General features: G+C 38.8%; 1 protein-coding gene across 3 annotated transcripts in view; it reads left to right on the plus strand.

Moving 5' to 3' along the window:
- The window catches only part of GTF3C3 (general transcription factor IIIC subunit 3), a 34,454-nt gene that overhangs the window by 247 nt on the left and 16,726 nt on the right, over positions 1 to 17,481 (plus strand). For 2 of the 3 annotated variants that reach the window (XR_003573320.1, XM_027902302.1), the window contains exons 2-18: positions 749 to 851; positions 2,693 to 2,880; positions 3,310 to 3,433; positions 3,934 to 4,125; positions 4,402 to 4,567; positions 5,511 to 5,658; positions 6,962 to 7,034; positions 7,891 to 7,977; positions 8,976 to 9,079; positions 9,676 to 9,847; positions 10,305 to 10,507; positions 11,104 to 11,205; positions 12,082 to 12,217; positions 12,831 to 13,068; positions 13,423 to 13,613; positions 14,287 to 14,411; positions 17,037 to 17,189. Coding sequence is in view for 1 of the 3 variants with exons in the window: in XM_027902302.1 (XP_027758103.1) it covers positions 749 to 851; positions 2,693 to 2,880; positions 3,310 to 3,433; positions 3,934 to 4,125; positions 4,402 to 4,567; positions 5,511 to 5,658; positions 6,962 to 7,034; positions 7,891 to 7,977; positions 8,976 to 9,079; positions 9,676 to 9,847; positions 10,305 to 10,507; positions 11,104 to 11,205; positions 12,082 to 12,217; positions 12,831 to 13,068; positions 13,423 to 13,613; positions 14,287 to 14,411; positions 17,037 to 17,189 (2,505 nt within the window). In the remaining 2 variants the exon portion in view is untranslated. Of the gene's footprint in view, positions 1 to 748; positions 852 to 2,692; positions 2,881 to 3,309; positions 3,434 to 3,933; positions 4,126 to 4,401; positions 4,568 to 5,510; positions 5,659 to 6,961; positions 7,035 to 7,890; positions 7,978 to 8,975; positions 9,080 to 9,675; positions 9,848 to 10,304; positions 10,508 to 11,103; positions 11,206 to 12,081; positions 12,218 to 12,830; positions 13,069 to 13,422; positions 13,614 to 14,286; positions 14,412 to 17,036; positions 17,190 to 17,481 lie in introns of those variants that run through there. The other variant, XR_003573321.1, reaches the window with a different exon arrangement.

The following is a 17,481-nucleotide window of genomic DNA, read 5'->3' on the forward strand; positions in this document are numbered from 1 at the left end:
CGGCTCGTCGGGGCTTCGGGTAGGAGCACTGAGCAGAAGCAGGTTGGGATATAAAATGATCCAGTGTACGTTGCTACAGCTCCACCACCATCTCCTGTGTGAAGTCTAAGGCAGAGATGCAGTTTGGCTCCTCGTTTAGCTTCTTGGCAGAAACACAAGCAGGGAGGCACAGTTTTGTGTCTTAAAATAGGCAGACGGTGGTATTAAGAGAGATCTGTATGATTTATGTGATTGTTGCAGTTAACCTTGTCCATCTTTAAGTGCAACTGGATTTCTGTATTTCAAGAGGAAATTCATCAGAACTCACCTGTGTTATCCTAGGGAAGGACAGGTGTTATCCTAGGGTAACACTCTTACTGGGTTAACAAGTGCTACTTTGATATATTTCATTTTGTGTTTAAAAAGGCAGGATTTTGGAAGGATTTGTCACAGATTTCTAACTTTTTTTTTTTTAATACAGTCAACCATGTCATCTTACCTCACTGTAATGCCAGATAAGCAGTGGATAGTCTCTTTAGTCAAAAGTAATGTGATCAGTCACCATCTGATTCATCTAACCTTGATAAGAACAGAAATGTCTTGAAAACAAGTAGTGCTGGATTTTGTTCACTTAAAAATACAGCACTTATTCCATCTGTTTCACTAGCAGTGCATGGAAAACCGTGGTCTAAATGAAAATCGTAGATATTAGGGGAAATAAGAATGGGTCACATGATAAAGCTGATAACTAATGTTGTTGGTTGTGTAGGATGGCGGAAATGCGTCTGCTGAGGAAAACGATGAGGATGCGGAGGCTCCATCTTCATCCAAAAAAGCATCTTCGAAATCCCAAAGTCAGGATGAAGCTGATGGTATGTGTTAACATAATAATTTTTGTTTAAAAAAAAATCATTGAAAGCATTTGCTCTTCAGTAACTGAGTTTTTATAAAACCTGGCTCCATTTTTCCCCTTCTGACTTCTTAACCGTATGGTCTCAATTAATTACTCTCTCTAAAGTTACAAATAAATTGAACTGCTTAGCTGATCTCAGTAAGTCTTTTCTGGTTTGTGTTGACTTTTTTCTGGTTTGTGTTGACTTTTTTTTTTGTTATTATCTTTGCTAGTCTTCTGCTGAGATTTGACTTTTTCCAGAGTATTCTGTGTGATGAGTGTTGCCGCCTTCCGTTGTCAACCAAAGTGAAGTACAATAGCTGTAAAAGAGGAGTTTATTTGTTTCTCTTTCTTTGGGGTTCTTTTTTTTCCCTTTTGCTAAGTTATCCTTTGGCCTTTTTGGAGTGCCTATGATTATTTCTCTTCTTATTTTCTTCTGGCTATTCCTAGCTACAGATTCATGTCTCTGAAATACTTCCCAGCTGCTCTGTTCTGCTCTGTATTCCACCTCTGTATTCCCATGTTTTTTTAATGCACATTGTCTTTATTTAAGAAAAAGATATCCTGATAGGTTTGTGTGATAGTGTTACTTCTGCTCTTACTACAGAGAGCACAGAAGTGCCAAGAACAGATAGAATCAAGGAAGCACTGATAAGATTTATCACTATTTATAGAGTTGGTATTAGAACCAGACCTAAGATATTCAGAAGCATAAAAAATGTTAGATAAAAGAATGTTAGATGAGGTCGTTGTTAAGGTCACTTTTGATACACAGATCTTCAGGTGTAATCTGCTGCAGTCTTAAGGTGATTCCTGCAGCCAAGGATACTGAAATAAAAGGGAAATTAAATTAATAATTGGAGGTTTTTTTCAGATGGAGGGGGTAGGGAGAAAAGTCTTGATTGTTAGATGCTTGATATCCAAGTCAGAATAAAAATAACTGAACATATCCAAATCAGAAAAAAAAAAAAAAAAGAAGAAGAAAACAACCATAAACTCAGATGTAGTCCCCAATTCCCTCCTCTGTATAGGCAATACATGATAGATTTGTTTTTCAGTCCCAACCTGATACTGTGATTATTCTTTCATCAAATCTTTAGGTGCCCAGTCCCCCAGCTGAAACGTTTGAACCCCACGTATTTGGATGGTTTGCATGTAGATCTGTGGTCAGTTACAACCCTGGGTTAACTTAGTAATGAGAAATTGTAAATAGAAAATGTCAGAATTTTAAAAATTGTATGCTTTAAGCATATTTATTTGGATTATATTGCATCATTTTCTTACTTATTTTAAGAATTCTGCTATTTTTCTAGAGAAATGTGAATAATCTGGATTTTGCATTAACACATGTTAAAAGGTACTTATTGTCATGGATGGAATGGTCACAAGATCTTGTTTTCAATCACTTCTAAAAATTGGTTGCTGCATTTTTGTGTAGTGGAATTGTCTGTTCATTTATAGCCTCTTCAGCTGAAAAGCTTTATTCCAGCCAGCCATCTAGGTGCTTGAAAATGAATATGCTTCTCTTGGATGGATTGAGAAAAATGTCGAATAAACTGTTGCTTCATTCTTTGTGTTCCTCTGTGCTTTCATTTCAGATATCCAAAAAATGTTAGAGACTGGGGTATGCTGAGCATTGCTAGTGAATAATGCAGAGTTTTAAAACCACAGAGGCTGTTATTAGTTTTGCTGCAGTTCTGCAGGCAGGGTTCTTATAGAATAGCTGCTTCAAATGGGCTGCTGTTTTCTCTGCACTTGTCCTGATAAGCAGCTTGTACTCCTGATTACATCATAAACCTTCCTTGCTTCTTCCTCAACCAGGAGAAACATTGGATGGGGTCAGTAAATCTGTTCATCGGGTCTTTGCATCCATGATCGGGGAAAATGAAGAGGAGGAGGAAGAGGAAGAAGAAGAGGAAGAAGAGGAACAAACTACTGAGCAGCCAACGGCTGGAGATGTTTTTGTTTTGGAGATGGTACTTAATCGAGAGACCAAGAAAATGATGAAAGCAAGTATTTAAAGTTTCTTCTAACTCCTCTGTATCTCCTGACCATGCTGCAGAAATGGCAGTTTTGTGTGATTTTAGCTGCTTGCTAAGAAATTTGCCTGGAAGTAGTTCCACGTAGGATACCTCTGCTTATGCTGGTATTTGTTATGCTGTCTTTGTTTTTTAAAAAAAAACTACTGTCGATTCCTGTTTGAGGACTTTCAAAAATCATGAAACCAGTATTTCCAGTGTCAGAATTTCAGTGTTTACAGCAGGTGTCAGAGTTACTCTGTCAGCTGTGAAAATAAGCAGATCTTTTGGTCAGTCACTTGATATCACTAGTACCTAAATAACTTGTTATTAAGTTTTGTAAGCAGAAGTGTGACTGATGTCTCCTGAGTTTGAGCACAGCTTAAGCTCTGGCAGAATTAATATCCCTTTTGCATTTAGGAGAAGAGACCTCGCAGCAAACTCCCTCGTGCCTTGAGGGGTCTGATGGGAGAGGCCAACATCAGGTTTGCTCGAGGAGAGCGTGAGGAGGCCATTCTGATGTGCATGGAGATCATTCGGCAAGGTGTGTCACACTGGTAAAACTGGTGGGCTCTAAGGGTGGGCTGAAATCTCCATGTGCATGAGGGTATTCAGTGAGGCTTCTCTGAAGATGAAAATAATCAGTATAAGGACAGTCAGTGTATAAGTAGTCTGGAATTAAGAATATGAGGTGCATTTTCTTGTTTTGCTTGTGAAAAGAAACCAGCACCCCAGTTCTGCAGAGGCCTAGGCCTTTGATTAGCTTTACACTTTGCTTTTATTGTCTTTGTAGATGCAGGGATATTCATCAGCATGACTTGGTGTAGAATAATTCTGTAAATGGTTGTTGTTAGGTTCAGTCAGACTGTTTAATAATTTATAGAAAAGAATCAGAAACTTGTCTGCAAGTGTTTCTGGAATTTAAACAGACCAGTGTGGATGTTTCATGTAATTCTGATATCTGTTATTTGCAGAAAGACAAGTTATTTTTCTCCAAGATGTTTTTAAACCAATAGATCTTAGTCATTCTTTGTCTTTTCACAGCTCCTCTTGCTCATGAGCCATTTTCCACTCTCGCCATGATCTATGAAGACCAGGGTGATATGGAGAAGTCACTACAGTTTGAACTGATTGCAGCTCACTTAAATCCAAGTGATACCGAGGAGTGGGTTAGACTGGCAGAAATGTCACTGGAACAGGACAATATTAAACAGGCTGTTTTTTGCTACACAAAAGGTATTGTAGCAACAGTTTTAATAGTTTTTGAATTAATAGAAGATGCTAATGGCAGTCATTTTGTTTTCTTCTGCTTTCTAATTTAGTTTGCTTCAGAGTGCTAAGACCCTGGTGCCTCTGTCTGACTTTGGTAAAAGATTAGTGAAGCTGTAATACAGGATGTCCTTTTTTTACAAAAGCGTCGTGCATGTCCGTTTCATCAGGGAAATGAACGTGAAATCCGTTGTTGCCTTTTCCTAAACTAGGCTACTGTTATGCTGCTGCTTCTTCCTGTAGCTCTGAAATACGACCCCACCAACGTGCGTTACCTGTGGGAGAGATCCAGCCTGTACGAGCAGCTGGGGGAACACAAGATGGCCATGGACGGCTACAGGCGCATTTTGAACCTCCTGTCTCCCTCTGATGGGGAACGATTCATGCAGTTGGCTAGAGACATGGCAAAGTGAGTTGGGTTTACAGATGCTGCGATCTGGTTTTCCAGGTTTTCTCAAAAGCTGGTATTGATAAGCTCCGCAGCTGATTCGAGCTTAGAAGCGTTGCATTCTCTTAGAGTAAGAGAATAAAATGCAAATACTGATTACCAGATAAATGCCCATAGTGTACAATTATATACAAATGCAGTACATTTGAATCTAAATAAAAACACTAGAGACCTGGAAACTTATTGCCAGCAAATTTGAATGAAGCTAACTATTCAGTCTGAAATACAAACCGTCTGCAACAGAATATAGTTTATGTGTCATTTGTGGTTTGTTTCTGGAGCAAGTAGAAATATGTCCCCTCCCTTTTTCTAATAATGAGAGCTGAGCAAGGCCTCTTCTTAGGCCTTGTAGAAGTGTGCCTGAGACAGAGAAAGCTTGTGGTTAAAGTGTGTGGCTCTCTTACAGTAGTTTTTACTAAGTTATATTCTGCTTTGAATCTCAGCTTCCTCATGCATAACTTGTAGAAAGCTGTTATTGGCCTGTTTCAAAACAGTTTAGGTCTTTTGATCTTCATGGTTGTGAAATACACCAAAAAATGCAAGGATGGGTGTTATAACAATATTATTGAAGGTTTTTTCTGAAACCAGGTTAATGTGATACATTATTTATGTAATCAATATATCGGTTGATGTTTTCGAGGTGGGAGATTGTGATGAAAAGTCCTGTAATGTCATAATATATACAGGAGAAAAAAATGGTAATTATTTGATTGAAAAATTGTCAAGAGTGGTAAGGAAAGGAAAAACACCTGTTTTCTCAGTCTTTTTTAACTTGCTCTTGCTAATGAAAATATTGTCTAACAGACAAAAATAAAAGAGGTGTGAAAATGCTTTTGCTACTGTTCAAGGTGTACATATTGTCAGTTATCTCACATACTTAGTATCTCACCTCTGTGTTTTATAGGAGTTATTACGAAGCCAATGATGTGACCTCTGCTATTGAGATAGTGGAAGAGGCCTTTGCTAAACACCAGAGCCTTGTCTCCATGGAAGATGTCAACATTGCAGCTGAGCTGTACATTTCCTCCAAGCAGTACGACAAAGCTTTGGCGGTACGGACAGTTAAATGCGTTTGTGTGTCACCTTCAGCACCTCTTTGCCAGTCAGAACAGACAGTTTATGTTCCTGTAGTGCTTAAATAGGGTCATGTTTCTATAATGATAGGGCTGATTGGATACAGATTGCTTGCTGTTAGTTCTGTAGTAATTAGCATTTAAGCTAATGGCTTGATTTAATAAGTTGGAGGCTGATAGATCTGTGTGTTGCTTGAGGTTTAAAAGTTTGGGAGCCACCTTCTATTTCTCTGTAGTGGCCCTAATCTTAGTAGCCAGAGAAGACCTTCAAGCTGGTTTTGTGTGTAAGACCATGGAAGGTCATGCTCTTAAGTGGAAATTTAAAAGGGTGGTCTGATGGTTCAAATGCAGACTGTTGTGCTTTATCTGGCATACTTGTGTTACGACTAATAATTTATGCATTAAGCACCAAACATACACTCCAGAAAGACAATACATCCTGACTCTAAGGTATCAGGAATTGGAGAAGATTGCTTATCTGTTCTAAATTTGTTCTAACGGTTTTTAACACTCACATTTGAGGCATTTTTCCAACTTGCTTTGGTCTGGCTTTGAGAGGAAAGACTGTAGTATCTGCCATTCCAGGACAGAATGAGGAGACTATTAGTTGGGGCTTTTTGCTAGTGATCATTCTTATTTGTTCCTATAATTCTTAATATTAAATTACCTTGTGTTTTTTTCCTCCTTAAGATTTTATGTAGGTTACTCTTTGTCAGTGAAAAGCTTGAATAGTCTGTCTTTGGTTTCTATTTTTTCTAATTAGTTGTTCTGTTGAATTATACTAGTTTTATTGAGTTTTATTTATGTGTCTGACCAGGGCTGTTTTAAAATACCTGTATGCAGCTGTAAATTTTATTTATTTCTTTATTTTAAGTGAAACAAAACCATACGGTTTCCTTGCAATGTATTAAGCTGAGAAATCCTTGGAGCACTTCGGAAAGATCTGTGGAGAGCTTAGCTGTTTACCTGGAGCTTGGCTTTCTTTTTCTATCTTCCAAAAAGGCATTAAAAATATCTATAAAGGCTAAACACTTTTCTAGTTGTGATGAAAGTAACTGTTGTATTTGCTAAAGAGCTGCTGATTGGATCATTTGTGTAGTTCAGAAATAGTGAACAAAGGCATATTTGTTTATACTCAATGCTAGTCAACTAACCCCATATGAAATGAATGCAGCTTTTCTTCTGATAACTTTTGTGATGTCTAAAACAGCTGCCATGTAGGCTGATTACTGCATTTGTTGTTCAAATCCTTAAAATGATCCAAGTTATTTATCTGTTTTAGGTTATTACTGATTTTACGGGAATTGTACTCGAAAAAAAAGTACTAGAAAAAGGTCCAACTGAAGAGAAGAAGGGTAAGTAGCTATCAAGTGGTTGGTATGACCCTGCTGTCCTCATGTGACATCTTTCCATACCTTTTCAACTGATGGGTATATTTTGGTGCATGTTGACAGGCTTTTCTCTTTTAAAATTTGAGTGCTCTTAATGAATTACATGACATGACCTCAGCTTTACTCTGGTGTCCAGTTAGCCCCACTACTCATTACAGACAAGGACTGATCTCCAGGCAACTGGAAGCCTTTTATAGTTCTAAACATTCCTCTGAGTGTTTACATCAGACCAGTTATTACTGCCATCTAAATAGCTTCTGTAAAAAGAAAAAAGATATAAGTTTAGTGGCATCTCTGCTCAAGAATATCAGCCTTTGACTGAGATTAATATTCTCCATAAACTCTGCTTCTGTTATGAAGGTTTACAATCCCTCATATGGCTTTTTGCTTTGATGAACCAGGTAAAAGTACACCTGATTTATGAACAACTGTTCTGATGGAGAGTTTTAACAGGTAATTCATAACAAGCAAAACCATTATGAGTCTTGGAATTAGATCAGTGTTTGCAAGTTGCCTGGTGTGTGTAAAAATTGCTTAAGACAAAGCTTCTAAACTACCTAAGAGCTTGGTTCTCCACCTTCTTTTGCTTTGTAACTTCTTTAACTTTTTTCTTTGCTTCCTGTTCTGCTGTCTTTAAAAAAAAGCCACAAAAACAAACAAAGGGAAAAACCTTCAAAACAAACAAAAAAAATCCTCCCAAACTAAAACAAAAAAAACAATCTGCTTGTCAGAGTAAGCTACCAATTGATTATGGATTCACAAGCAGGTAACTTTTGGCTTAGCTGGTGCTGCTGGTTAATCTGCTAATCTTTTAAAAAAGATCCAGGTGCAGTGGTAGAAACTCAGGAAGGCCAGGAGGCAGTGACTGATGACCAGAGTCATCCAGATGCTGAATCCAGTGCTCCAGGTAAGTAATCTATTTTTTTAATTTTGTACAAGTCTGTGAACTGATCATATGCTCAGGAATCAGCTTGCAGTCTATTGGGAGATTTTTAACAGCACAGAAATAGGGCTTTACCCAGAAAAGGTTTCTTTTGTACTGTCTTCCTTATTCAGAACTTCCTTCTAACCCAGCCAGCCACCAAAGCCAAAACATTCCAGGGCTTGCTTGCTTAAAGAAGAAAATTTTTGATTTTGTAAGAATTTACCAGTAGGTGAATAGTTATTCTTGTGCTGGGTATTACAGTGTTCAGAGAATGATGAACTAATCTCTTTGTTGCGATTTGCAGTAATGGGATGTGGATGTAGGAGGTAACAGGGAAACCTTATGTTGGAAATCACTCTTTGAATGTCTGGTGTAAGCATTGTGGTGAAACAAACAGGCTAGTTGGGGAGGTCTCATGACTGCATGTGAAGGGCATAAGATCATGGAGTTTTACTGTGTGGCCTTTAATTTTACTGTGTGGCCAGCATTGCCACGGGTAACTGCCTTGCCTCATGTCTCATCAGATTGTGTTCCCTCTACGTGTGGTGTGAAGTTCTGTAGTTAGCGTTGTTTAACAGTGTGTTCAGCCTGATCCCTGTGACACAGGACTTAACTTAGAACAAATACCTTAATGCAGGGTATTGCCTTAAAAAAAAAAGGAAAAGAGGGTACAGGTGCATAAATTGCTAAAGGAAAGCTTTATTAAGCAAGCACATCTTAAATAGGCAAAGGCTCTAAACACATTCCATGGAATCCCGCTCTTGAAATCAACAGCGCTTGATACTTCACATGGAATTATTAGGATAAGAGACAGTAGAGAGAAGTTGTTCCAACTTTGGGGAAGGATATAAAAGGAGAGGAGAGTCCAGGCAAGAGTATTTTCTTCAAGGGAACTGAATGTGGCCTGCAGGGCATGTGCAGCTTGTGAGCTGCTTATTAAAGCTTATGGATTCAGAAAGAAATTCTTTATCTTGTCACAGCTGTGGAGAAGGTCAGCTGCTGCATACCTGAGGGTGTTCCCATAGACATCACGGTCAAACTGATGGTGTGCTTGGTTCACTTGAACATCCTAGAGCCACTCAGTGTAAGTAGAAACCAACTCAGAAGATGGGGAATGTTCTAAGAAATTACCGAGGCAAGTAATTGTTCCTGTTCTCATATGATGGAGATTGTCGAGAGAGCTGCAGAGGTTCTTTTTGCTTCTCTCCCACTCCAAGAGAGAAAACTGACAGACCCATAATAGCAGAAATACTATCTTTGTCCTTAGAAATTGTGCCTCCAGTGGAAGTATTACTAAAGCACAGTTAAGTCACACTCTATTTGCTGTGACAGGCCCAGGACCACATTGCAAAGTTGTTGAACACTTTTTTACTTTGTTTCACAGCAGTACTAAATCTGAAGACTCTTTCATAAAGGACACTCCTCACTGATGAACACTTTAAACCACTGGATATGTGAAATGTCTAGAATAGAAAAATGAGGCTTTTTCAGGAATTCTGAAATGCAGATCTCTCATTTCTCACTTTAAAAAGATGTTTAAATTAAGGAAGTGTATTTCAGAATATAAATAGAATAAAAATCATAGCATAAAAATGGAAGCTTCCAATAAACATATCTTAAAGAAATGTTCTCATCAGTTGTTTGTGCTTTTAGTTTTTTGTGGTGTTTCTTTTTCTAAAGCCTCTTTTGACCACACTGGTGGAACAAAATCCAGAAGAAATGGGTGACTTGTATTTGGATGTGGCGGAGGCATTTCTGGATGTTGGAGAATACAACTCGGCGCTGCCTCTCTTGAGCTCCCTTGTCTGTTCAGAGCGATACAACCTGGCTGTTGTCTGGCTTCGGCATGCAGGTGAGAAAAAGCTGAGCACGTGGTACTGAGAGATGATAATACAATAGTGAGCATTTCCAGGGACCTTTATCTAAGGTTGAATGATAATAGATATTTGCAGAATTACTGTTGAAGTTTATTATGACAACTCTGTCAGAGAGCATTTTCTTGTTCTTCTCATACACTGAAATTTACCTCAGCTAAAAATACTTCATATAAGTGAAGCAGCATCGCTTTTGCATTCCCTCCTTTGTCATCTGATGATGTTTAAAGTAAAACTATGCATGCGTCAGTACATATTTCTGAATATTTTCACTTAATAATACACTTAATAAATTCACTTAATAATTCACTTAATAAAACCACTTGGGTGGTTTTACTAGAAAAGTGTTTGAAAAGCACATTAACTATTTTGCACACTTTGAAATCTTCTTTTTTCTGCCACTTAAGTGTTTTATGTTGTTCATGGTATTTCTAGAGTGCTTAAAGGCTTTGGGACACATGGAACGTGCTGCTGAGAGTTATGCCAAAGTTGTTGATCTTGCTCCATTGCATCTGGATGCAAGAATCTCACTTTCAACCCTTCAGCAGCAGCTGGGCCGACCTGAGAAAGCTCTGGAGGCCCTGGAACCAATGTATGATCCAGATACATTGGCTCAGGATGCTAATGCTGCTCAGCAGGTGGGTAAAGTGTTCTGTGCTTCCAGTTGGCGTTACTCTGCCAAACTTTGGTAGTGGTCAGAGATGTCAACTGCATAGGACCAGGGATTGAGACTTACTAATCTCACCATGGTGAACCTTCAGAGCACAGCGAGGGATTCATTATAGTGTCAGGGACATCCTCATGGCTCTTTCACCCTGACCATTTTATCAGTATTTCTCCCATCCCACTTCTTGATTACTTTTGTGTGAAGTACAAGCCCTTGGCCATCAAGACCTAGTTGTGACACCAGTCACTTTGCGTCAAGTTGATCAGCAGTTGCTGCGTATGAGCTGCATGGTTTGGCCTCTCTTGATTGTAAGGAGAGGTTCTGTATCCCCCCGCCAGCACCACCTCCACCATAGGTAAGAGTCGTGCCAAATTTCTCTGAAATGGGAGAATTTGAAACAGTAACTGCTGCAAGGCAGTTCAGGGAGAGCTTACCTGCTGCAGCAGCTTCATACAGCTTTCTGGAAGCTTTTGCCATACTGTTACTACTGTATTCAGTCAAAATTGTTTGTTTTAGAAACTCACCCTCTGTGCAAGAGGTTGAATAATAATGTTCAATATTGTCTAGGAATTGAAGCTGCTCCTCCACCGTTCGACACTGTTGTATTCCCAAGGCAAAATGTATGGTTACGTAGACACGTTACTCACAATGCTGTCAATGCTGTTGAAGGTAAGCCAGTCTCTCCAGCTACACTGCAAGAAATTAAACAGCTATTAGTTGGGTCAAGACAAGCAACAAATGAACTCAGGGAGAAAGCTAGTAGTTTTTTATACACAAATGGTTTCATAATTTTGTTATGTAATAATCTTGCAGGGATCCTGCAATATTGGTGTTCCTGCCTGTAGTGTTCAGAACAGAGGACTGTTTGTGTGTATAATTATTGATACAGTGACTTCAGCTCCCTGTTCTAGTGTACATACAACACACTGGATGCTAAAGCTGTTTCTTACCTTTTTGGCAGACAGCATAGAGCTTTCTTGAAGTGTTGGTACCACTTCTATTTTGACAACTTTCTCCCTAATTTCCCTTCTTTTTTCTTTTCTTGTGACAAATGACAAAATAAGAATTTGTTTAGCCAGTAAATACAGTGGTGGTTTGTGTTAATTGTTGTTTTGTTTATTTTTAAGTAGGGAGTGAAGGAGCGGAATATTTAGACCTCTGTTTTATCCATCTGGTCATTGCCATTACTGTTGTATGACACTGTATGATTGAATAGCTGGCAGAAAGGCAGTGTTCTTGTTATACCTCTCTGCAAATAGTTTTGATTTCAGTATATACAGGGATGCTCCAATCCCAGGAGAAATATTTTTAAATAATATAAAGAGTTTGTATCTTGCTCTTGCATAGCCCAGTTGGCACTGGAGCACAAGACAATGCAGAGATAATATTCCTCTTGGGAATGTTCTCTCTCATGTTCTTGCTGTACTGTGGTGTTTCCAAGTTGCAGACTGCTTTGGCATGAGCAAGATGGTTTGGCCATAAAGCTGCCTTTGTCACAGGATGTTATAATGTCATCTGAAATGCTGCCCTTAAATTTGTTTCTAGGTAGCAATGAGCAGAGCTCAGGTGTGTTTGATATCTAGTTCCAAATCTGGAGAGAGACACCTCTATCTTATTAAGGTGTCGAGGGATAAAATTTCTGACAATGATGACCAAGAGACAGCAAATTGCGATGCGAAAGGTAACAACTCACAGATTGTTTATTAAAAACAAGCCATGAGGTGAACTGCATAGTTCTGAAAAATGATACAAATGTTATTGTTTTGCATGCTAAATCCTAGCAGCCAGTGTTAACATTGCTTTATTTCTAGGGCAAAGAAGGCAGCAAAAATGAAGATAATATATCTTAAAGGAACAATCCCCATTCAGAGAAAAATAGTAAGGTTACAAAATAATTCAGATTAAGGAGGGCCTTTTAGAGATGATGTGGGCCAACATTCTCCTCAATGCAAATATAATACACACAAATGTAGAGCATACTAGAAACACGTTTTAAAAGTGGTGTGATTTTATTGACTGGCACATTCTTAAGCACTGTTTGGTAAATTAGGAAGAGTAACTTTATTGTGTTCATGTAGTATGTTTACAGCTTGAACTGTGTGTATTGTTTGCTATTTGTTTCCACATTTTGAAGTTTTTTTGCCGGTGTTTTACAAACTGCACTTGAACTGAGAAAAAGTAAATACTTTATATAGGCTGTTAATGCTACAATGTCTTTGAAAAGATCAGTTTGATGTAAGAGTTTATCTTTCTTGTTCTAATTTTTCTCAACTTCCTGGCTCCAATATCTCTAGCAATTTTTGCTGTTCTCACAAGTGTTCTGACTAAAGATGACTGGTGGAACCTGCTCCTGAAGGCCATATATTCCTTGTGTGACCTCTCCCGGTACAAGGAGGCAGAACTGCTAGTGGATTCCTCATTGGAATATTACTCATTTTATGATGATAGACAAAAGCGCAAGGAGCTGGAATACTTTGGGCTCTCTGCTGCAATTCTGGACAAGAACTTCAGAAAAGCTTACAACTATATCAGGTGAGCTACTGAGAAGGTAGAGCAATCTCTTTTGTGGTTGCCCCCACTGAGGCTGTAGTCATACTGCTGCCAGCACTGCTGAGGGAGGCAGGTTGATGCTCTTCAGCCTTTGCTGAAACAGATATGGAAAATACAGGAGCTTTCCAATAGCCCCTGATTCCAGAGAATACACAATGCAGTAGTTTGGTTCATTTGGGCAGAACCATTGGTTCTGTCTTTCGTCTTTGCCTCGGTCACTGACCTGCTCTTTGAGGGTCTCTTTGTTATCTTCCCTAAAACTGCTGAGGTTTTACTCCAGAGACAGTACTTACTGTATAGCATTTACTAATTTCTTGAATCCTTTTCGTTCTGTAGAATCATGGTAATGGAAAATGTCAATAAACCTCAGCTGTGGAACATCTTCAACCAAGTGACTATGCAGTCTCAGGATGTCCGTCACCATCGCTTTTGCCTCCGCCTGATGCTGAAAAATCCCGATAACCACGCGCTGTGTGTCCTCAACGGGCACAACGCCTTTGTATCTGGCAGTTTCAAGCATGCTCTTGGTAATGTCTCTCATGTTCTAATATCAACAAAAACAACAAGTGAAAGTTTGTAACAGGAGAAAGATTTATCAAATCTTTTTTTTTTTTTTTCATCAGAAAATTACAGGTTTACAGTGTTAGTCTAGTGCTTTAATTATTTCGCACCCAAATCAGCACACTGCTCAAGAGTTTTGCCAGTAAAAATTAGGCTGGCACGTTTCAAGTCTAGCACACATTGCAAATATAACTAACTTGCAAAGATAATTGAAGGCTAATGATAGTTATAAGAAGGATAGAACCAGCCCGCTTTAAACAGCAAATACAGCTGGTTGCATATTTTAAGCAGGCCTTTGAAGTAAACCTACTGCTTTCAGTCAAGCCCTCCAAATGTCACATTTAAGATGTGTGGCCTCCAGGATATAAATTGCAGCAAGGACCATATTTGTCTCCTATGTCTGGTTGATTTCTGCTTCCGTTTCTACATCACAGTCTGCATTTTTCCTTCAGCATCCAAGGAGTGCTGAAAATACACAATTATCTATCGTGTTTTTCCCTGTGTATTTTGATGTAGGTATATTAAACCCTTTCTTTCCTTAGTTTACACTTCTAATTCTCAAAGATTTCCTTTTTTACCCTGAAATTTTTAAGGAATACCCTTCACAGCAAACATATTAATTCAGTTATTTGCTTTTAGGACAGTATGTGCAAGCCTTTCGTTCAAACCCAGATGAACCTCTGTACAGTCTTTGTATTGGCTTGACCTTCATCCACATGGCCTCTCAGAAATACGTGCTGAAAAGACATGCTCTTATAGTACAGGTGAGTTAGTGTGATTATTTTTACCCATGGTGTGTTCTACTTTGTATCTTGCAGACGTTTCTGGCTGCAACCTACTCTGTTTAAATAAGTTTTCATAATTAACGAGGCATTTCAAAAGAGGGAAGTGGCGAAACATGAACACAGATGAATATGCTTTTGAACTGTAGTTACACCCATCTGAATCTCCTCTCCTTGTGGGAGACTCACATCTATGTTAGCAGCTGCCAGCTCTTTGAAAATATTACTGATTTCTTGATGGCTGTAATCTGGATTTTCTTTGAAACTTTTCTTGCCCTGCCTTACTCTGAAGAAGTTCTGTAGAGTTGAATCTATGTCACATGCCCTTCGTAGACACATCTCATAAACTGCATTTTTGGAGCAAATTTTACAGACTTAGAAAGTGTTTTTTTTCCCCCATCTTCATTTTCTTTTTCCCTTTTAGGTGCCTCTTGTAGCTCTCTTCATAAAGATCGTGTGAGCTTCAGTTTACGCTACCCTTAATTTTTCAGCTTCCTTATACACATTTTTCTTTCATCTGCCAGAACCAGTTACAAACCACGGACTGAGTATTCCCGAACAATCTTGGAAGTAATTTCCACTAACTATTTTCATTAACTTGAAATGCCTTTTAATTCCTGTGGCTGCTGAGCTCAGAGTCAGCACAATATATGATGAGGATCCTGAGCTCTTACGACGTATGAAATTTCTGAAAACTGTTTGTTTTTTGACAAAAGCTACAGGTCCTCAGTTACTCTAATACTAAACCAGTTATGACAGTGGCCAACTTAAGACATTTCAAACTTAAAAACTTTGGCCTAATTTTAACATTTTTATCCACTTTGCCTTTCTTAGATGGGCTGCTCTGTTCTCCTTTTATAATGTACTTGAACGACGTCCTATTTATGTTACCCCCAGGCAATACAGTTCCTTGCTCTCTCTCTTCTCATTTCTTGCTTACTATACTCGGTATTTTTACATCATTTCTGGTTGCTATTGTAGTTAATTAATAATTCAACCACAGTGACCCACTGGTGACCTACATTATGATCATGAGCTGCTTATGTCTGAACTAATTCCTTATGTTGAAGGAGGTCTGATTACCAACATGGTCCCTAGAAAGAAGGTCCTCTATTTACAGCAGAATCATCACATTCCAAAGCGGTAACAAAACAAAACGCACGGGAGAGGATGAGAAGGTTGTGTGCTCAATTTCTCCTTTCTGAATTCGCCTCATCTACTTGTCCCTTTTAAGTTTCCCCCAGGGCTCCTTCAGTGTCGAAGGAAGCACTGCATTTTAATGTCAAATAATGCTCTTTGCCTCCCTGTCTTTGGTGTGTGTGACAGGTGGCTCTGGTCTAATGGCACTCATCTTTAGAGCATCTTCTTACCAACCCTGAGTCAGGATTGTCGTAACACACACCAAGCTTTAGGCAGTGACATCCTACAGATGAGAAACAAACTGCTCCTCTCGCTTCCCAGCATGTCAGTGTGTAAATGGGAGTGATTGTTCCCCCAGTGCCTGGTCACTGTCCTTGTATGCACTGCCCTGCTTTACATCTTCTGGGACATGAGCACTGGAATGGGCACGGAGAAACTGTTGGGTCCTGCTCCTCTGAACCACAGCATAGGAGGAGTGGGTGTTCAGAGTAAGGTTGGCAACAAAATTATGTACTCCTGAGATTCTGCTACTGATATACTGCATGTATACGAGGGTATATTTTAATTTTAAACTAAAAGCAAAACAAGAAAGAGATAAGAAACACATGCAGAGTGCTTTGACTTCAAATATGCTAAAACATAGCACTGAAATTGCTGGGTATGAGTTTCCTTTCAAATTCTGCTGGAGAGTTGGCAGTAAAACATCTACTGGCTTCAAGAGAGTTCGTGAACTCTCTCCTATTGCTTAGGATATACTGATTTTTCATGCCCTTATTCAGTGATGTTTATTTTTGGTCGCTTTATAGATACTGCTGATTTCCCTGATAACTGGTATTGGAGTAAACATTTACATGGAGCACAGGATCAGGAAAAGAATGTGCTTGCATTGCTGAAATAGTACTTTGATAATACTTCTCATGGACTTCAGAATTTTGTGGAATTCTGAAAAGTTGTAGAATTAAACCATTTCTTGATGCTATCCAAGGCATTGAGTGAAGGAAGGTTTGGGGGTTTTTTTCTCCCTTAAAAAAAAAAAAAAAGAGGGGAAGGATTATCTTTCAAAGATATATTTTTTTTAAAGAAAAAAAGGTCTTGCTGTAGCCTGTCCTTTGCCTGTGTGTTTTCTAAGGGGATTAGCACTTGTTTATGTATCATATAAACACATACACACATACTTAGATATTTAGCAAGCTAGTTCCATAAGTCACTATACTAAATAACTGTGTGTTCAGTTTATTAAAAAGGATCTACTCATTGTTACCAGTGCCAGTGAGATTGACAGAGCATGACAGGTTTTATGTTGTCTTCCATCAGATGTAACTCACCTTTTGCCTTCAATTTGCATGTGGTTTTCTGGGGAAGCAAAGATCAAAAGTTTAAATGGATACATTTAAACACCCGTTCTCCCGCATATTTTATTGCCATCTTCTTAAATGGAACATTCACAAACGTGTAATGTGTGTACAGGGGTTCTCCTTCCTTCACCGTTACTTGGACCTGCGTGGTCCTTGTCAAGAGTCTTTCTACAACCTTGGCCGTGGCCTTCACCAGCTGGGATTACTGCACCTGGCAATCCACTACTACCAGAGAGTGCTTGAACTTCCTCCTCTCACCTTAGAGGTACTGTAACCTCATAAGTTATGTACAGAGATTAAAGTCAGGTTAAATATCAAGAATTTTGTAGAGTTAAAATAGATACATGAAGTCTGTGTAGTTGGGTTTCCTTCAGTTTGTATTGTGATTCCTTGCCATTGGAAGCCCAAATCTGATTGTCACCTTGTAATATATTTAAGCATGTTTTAACTTCAAAGATTTTTGAATTTTGAAGGATTTACTCATAAGCTGAAGTGGCATCAAAAAGTGTTGCTAAACTACTTTACCTGAAGTAGCTGACCAGGAAGTTCTGTATAAT

This window comes from Empidonax traillii, unplaced genomic scaffold (genome assembly GCF_003031625.1).
Source record: "Empidonax traillii isolate 1590-97213 ecotype Southwest subspecies unplaced genomic scaffold, ASM303162v1 scaffold861:size261962, whole genome shotgun sequence".
NCBI classification, from domain to species: Eukaryota; Metazoa; Chordata; class Aves; order Passeriformes; family Tyrannidae; genus Empidonax; species Empidonax traillii.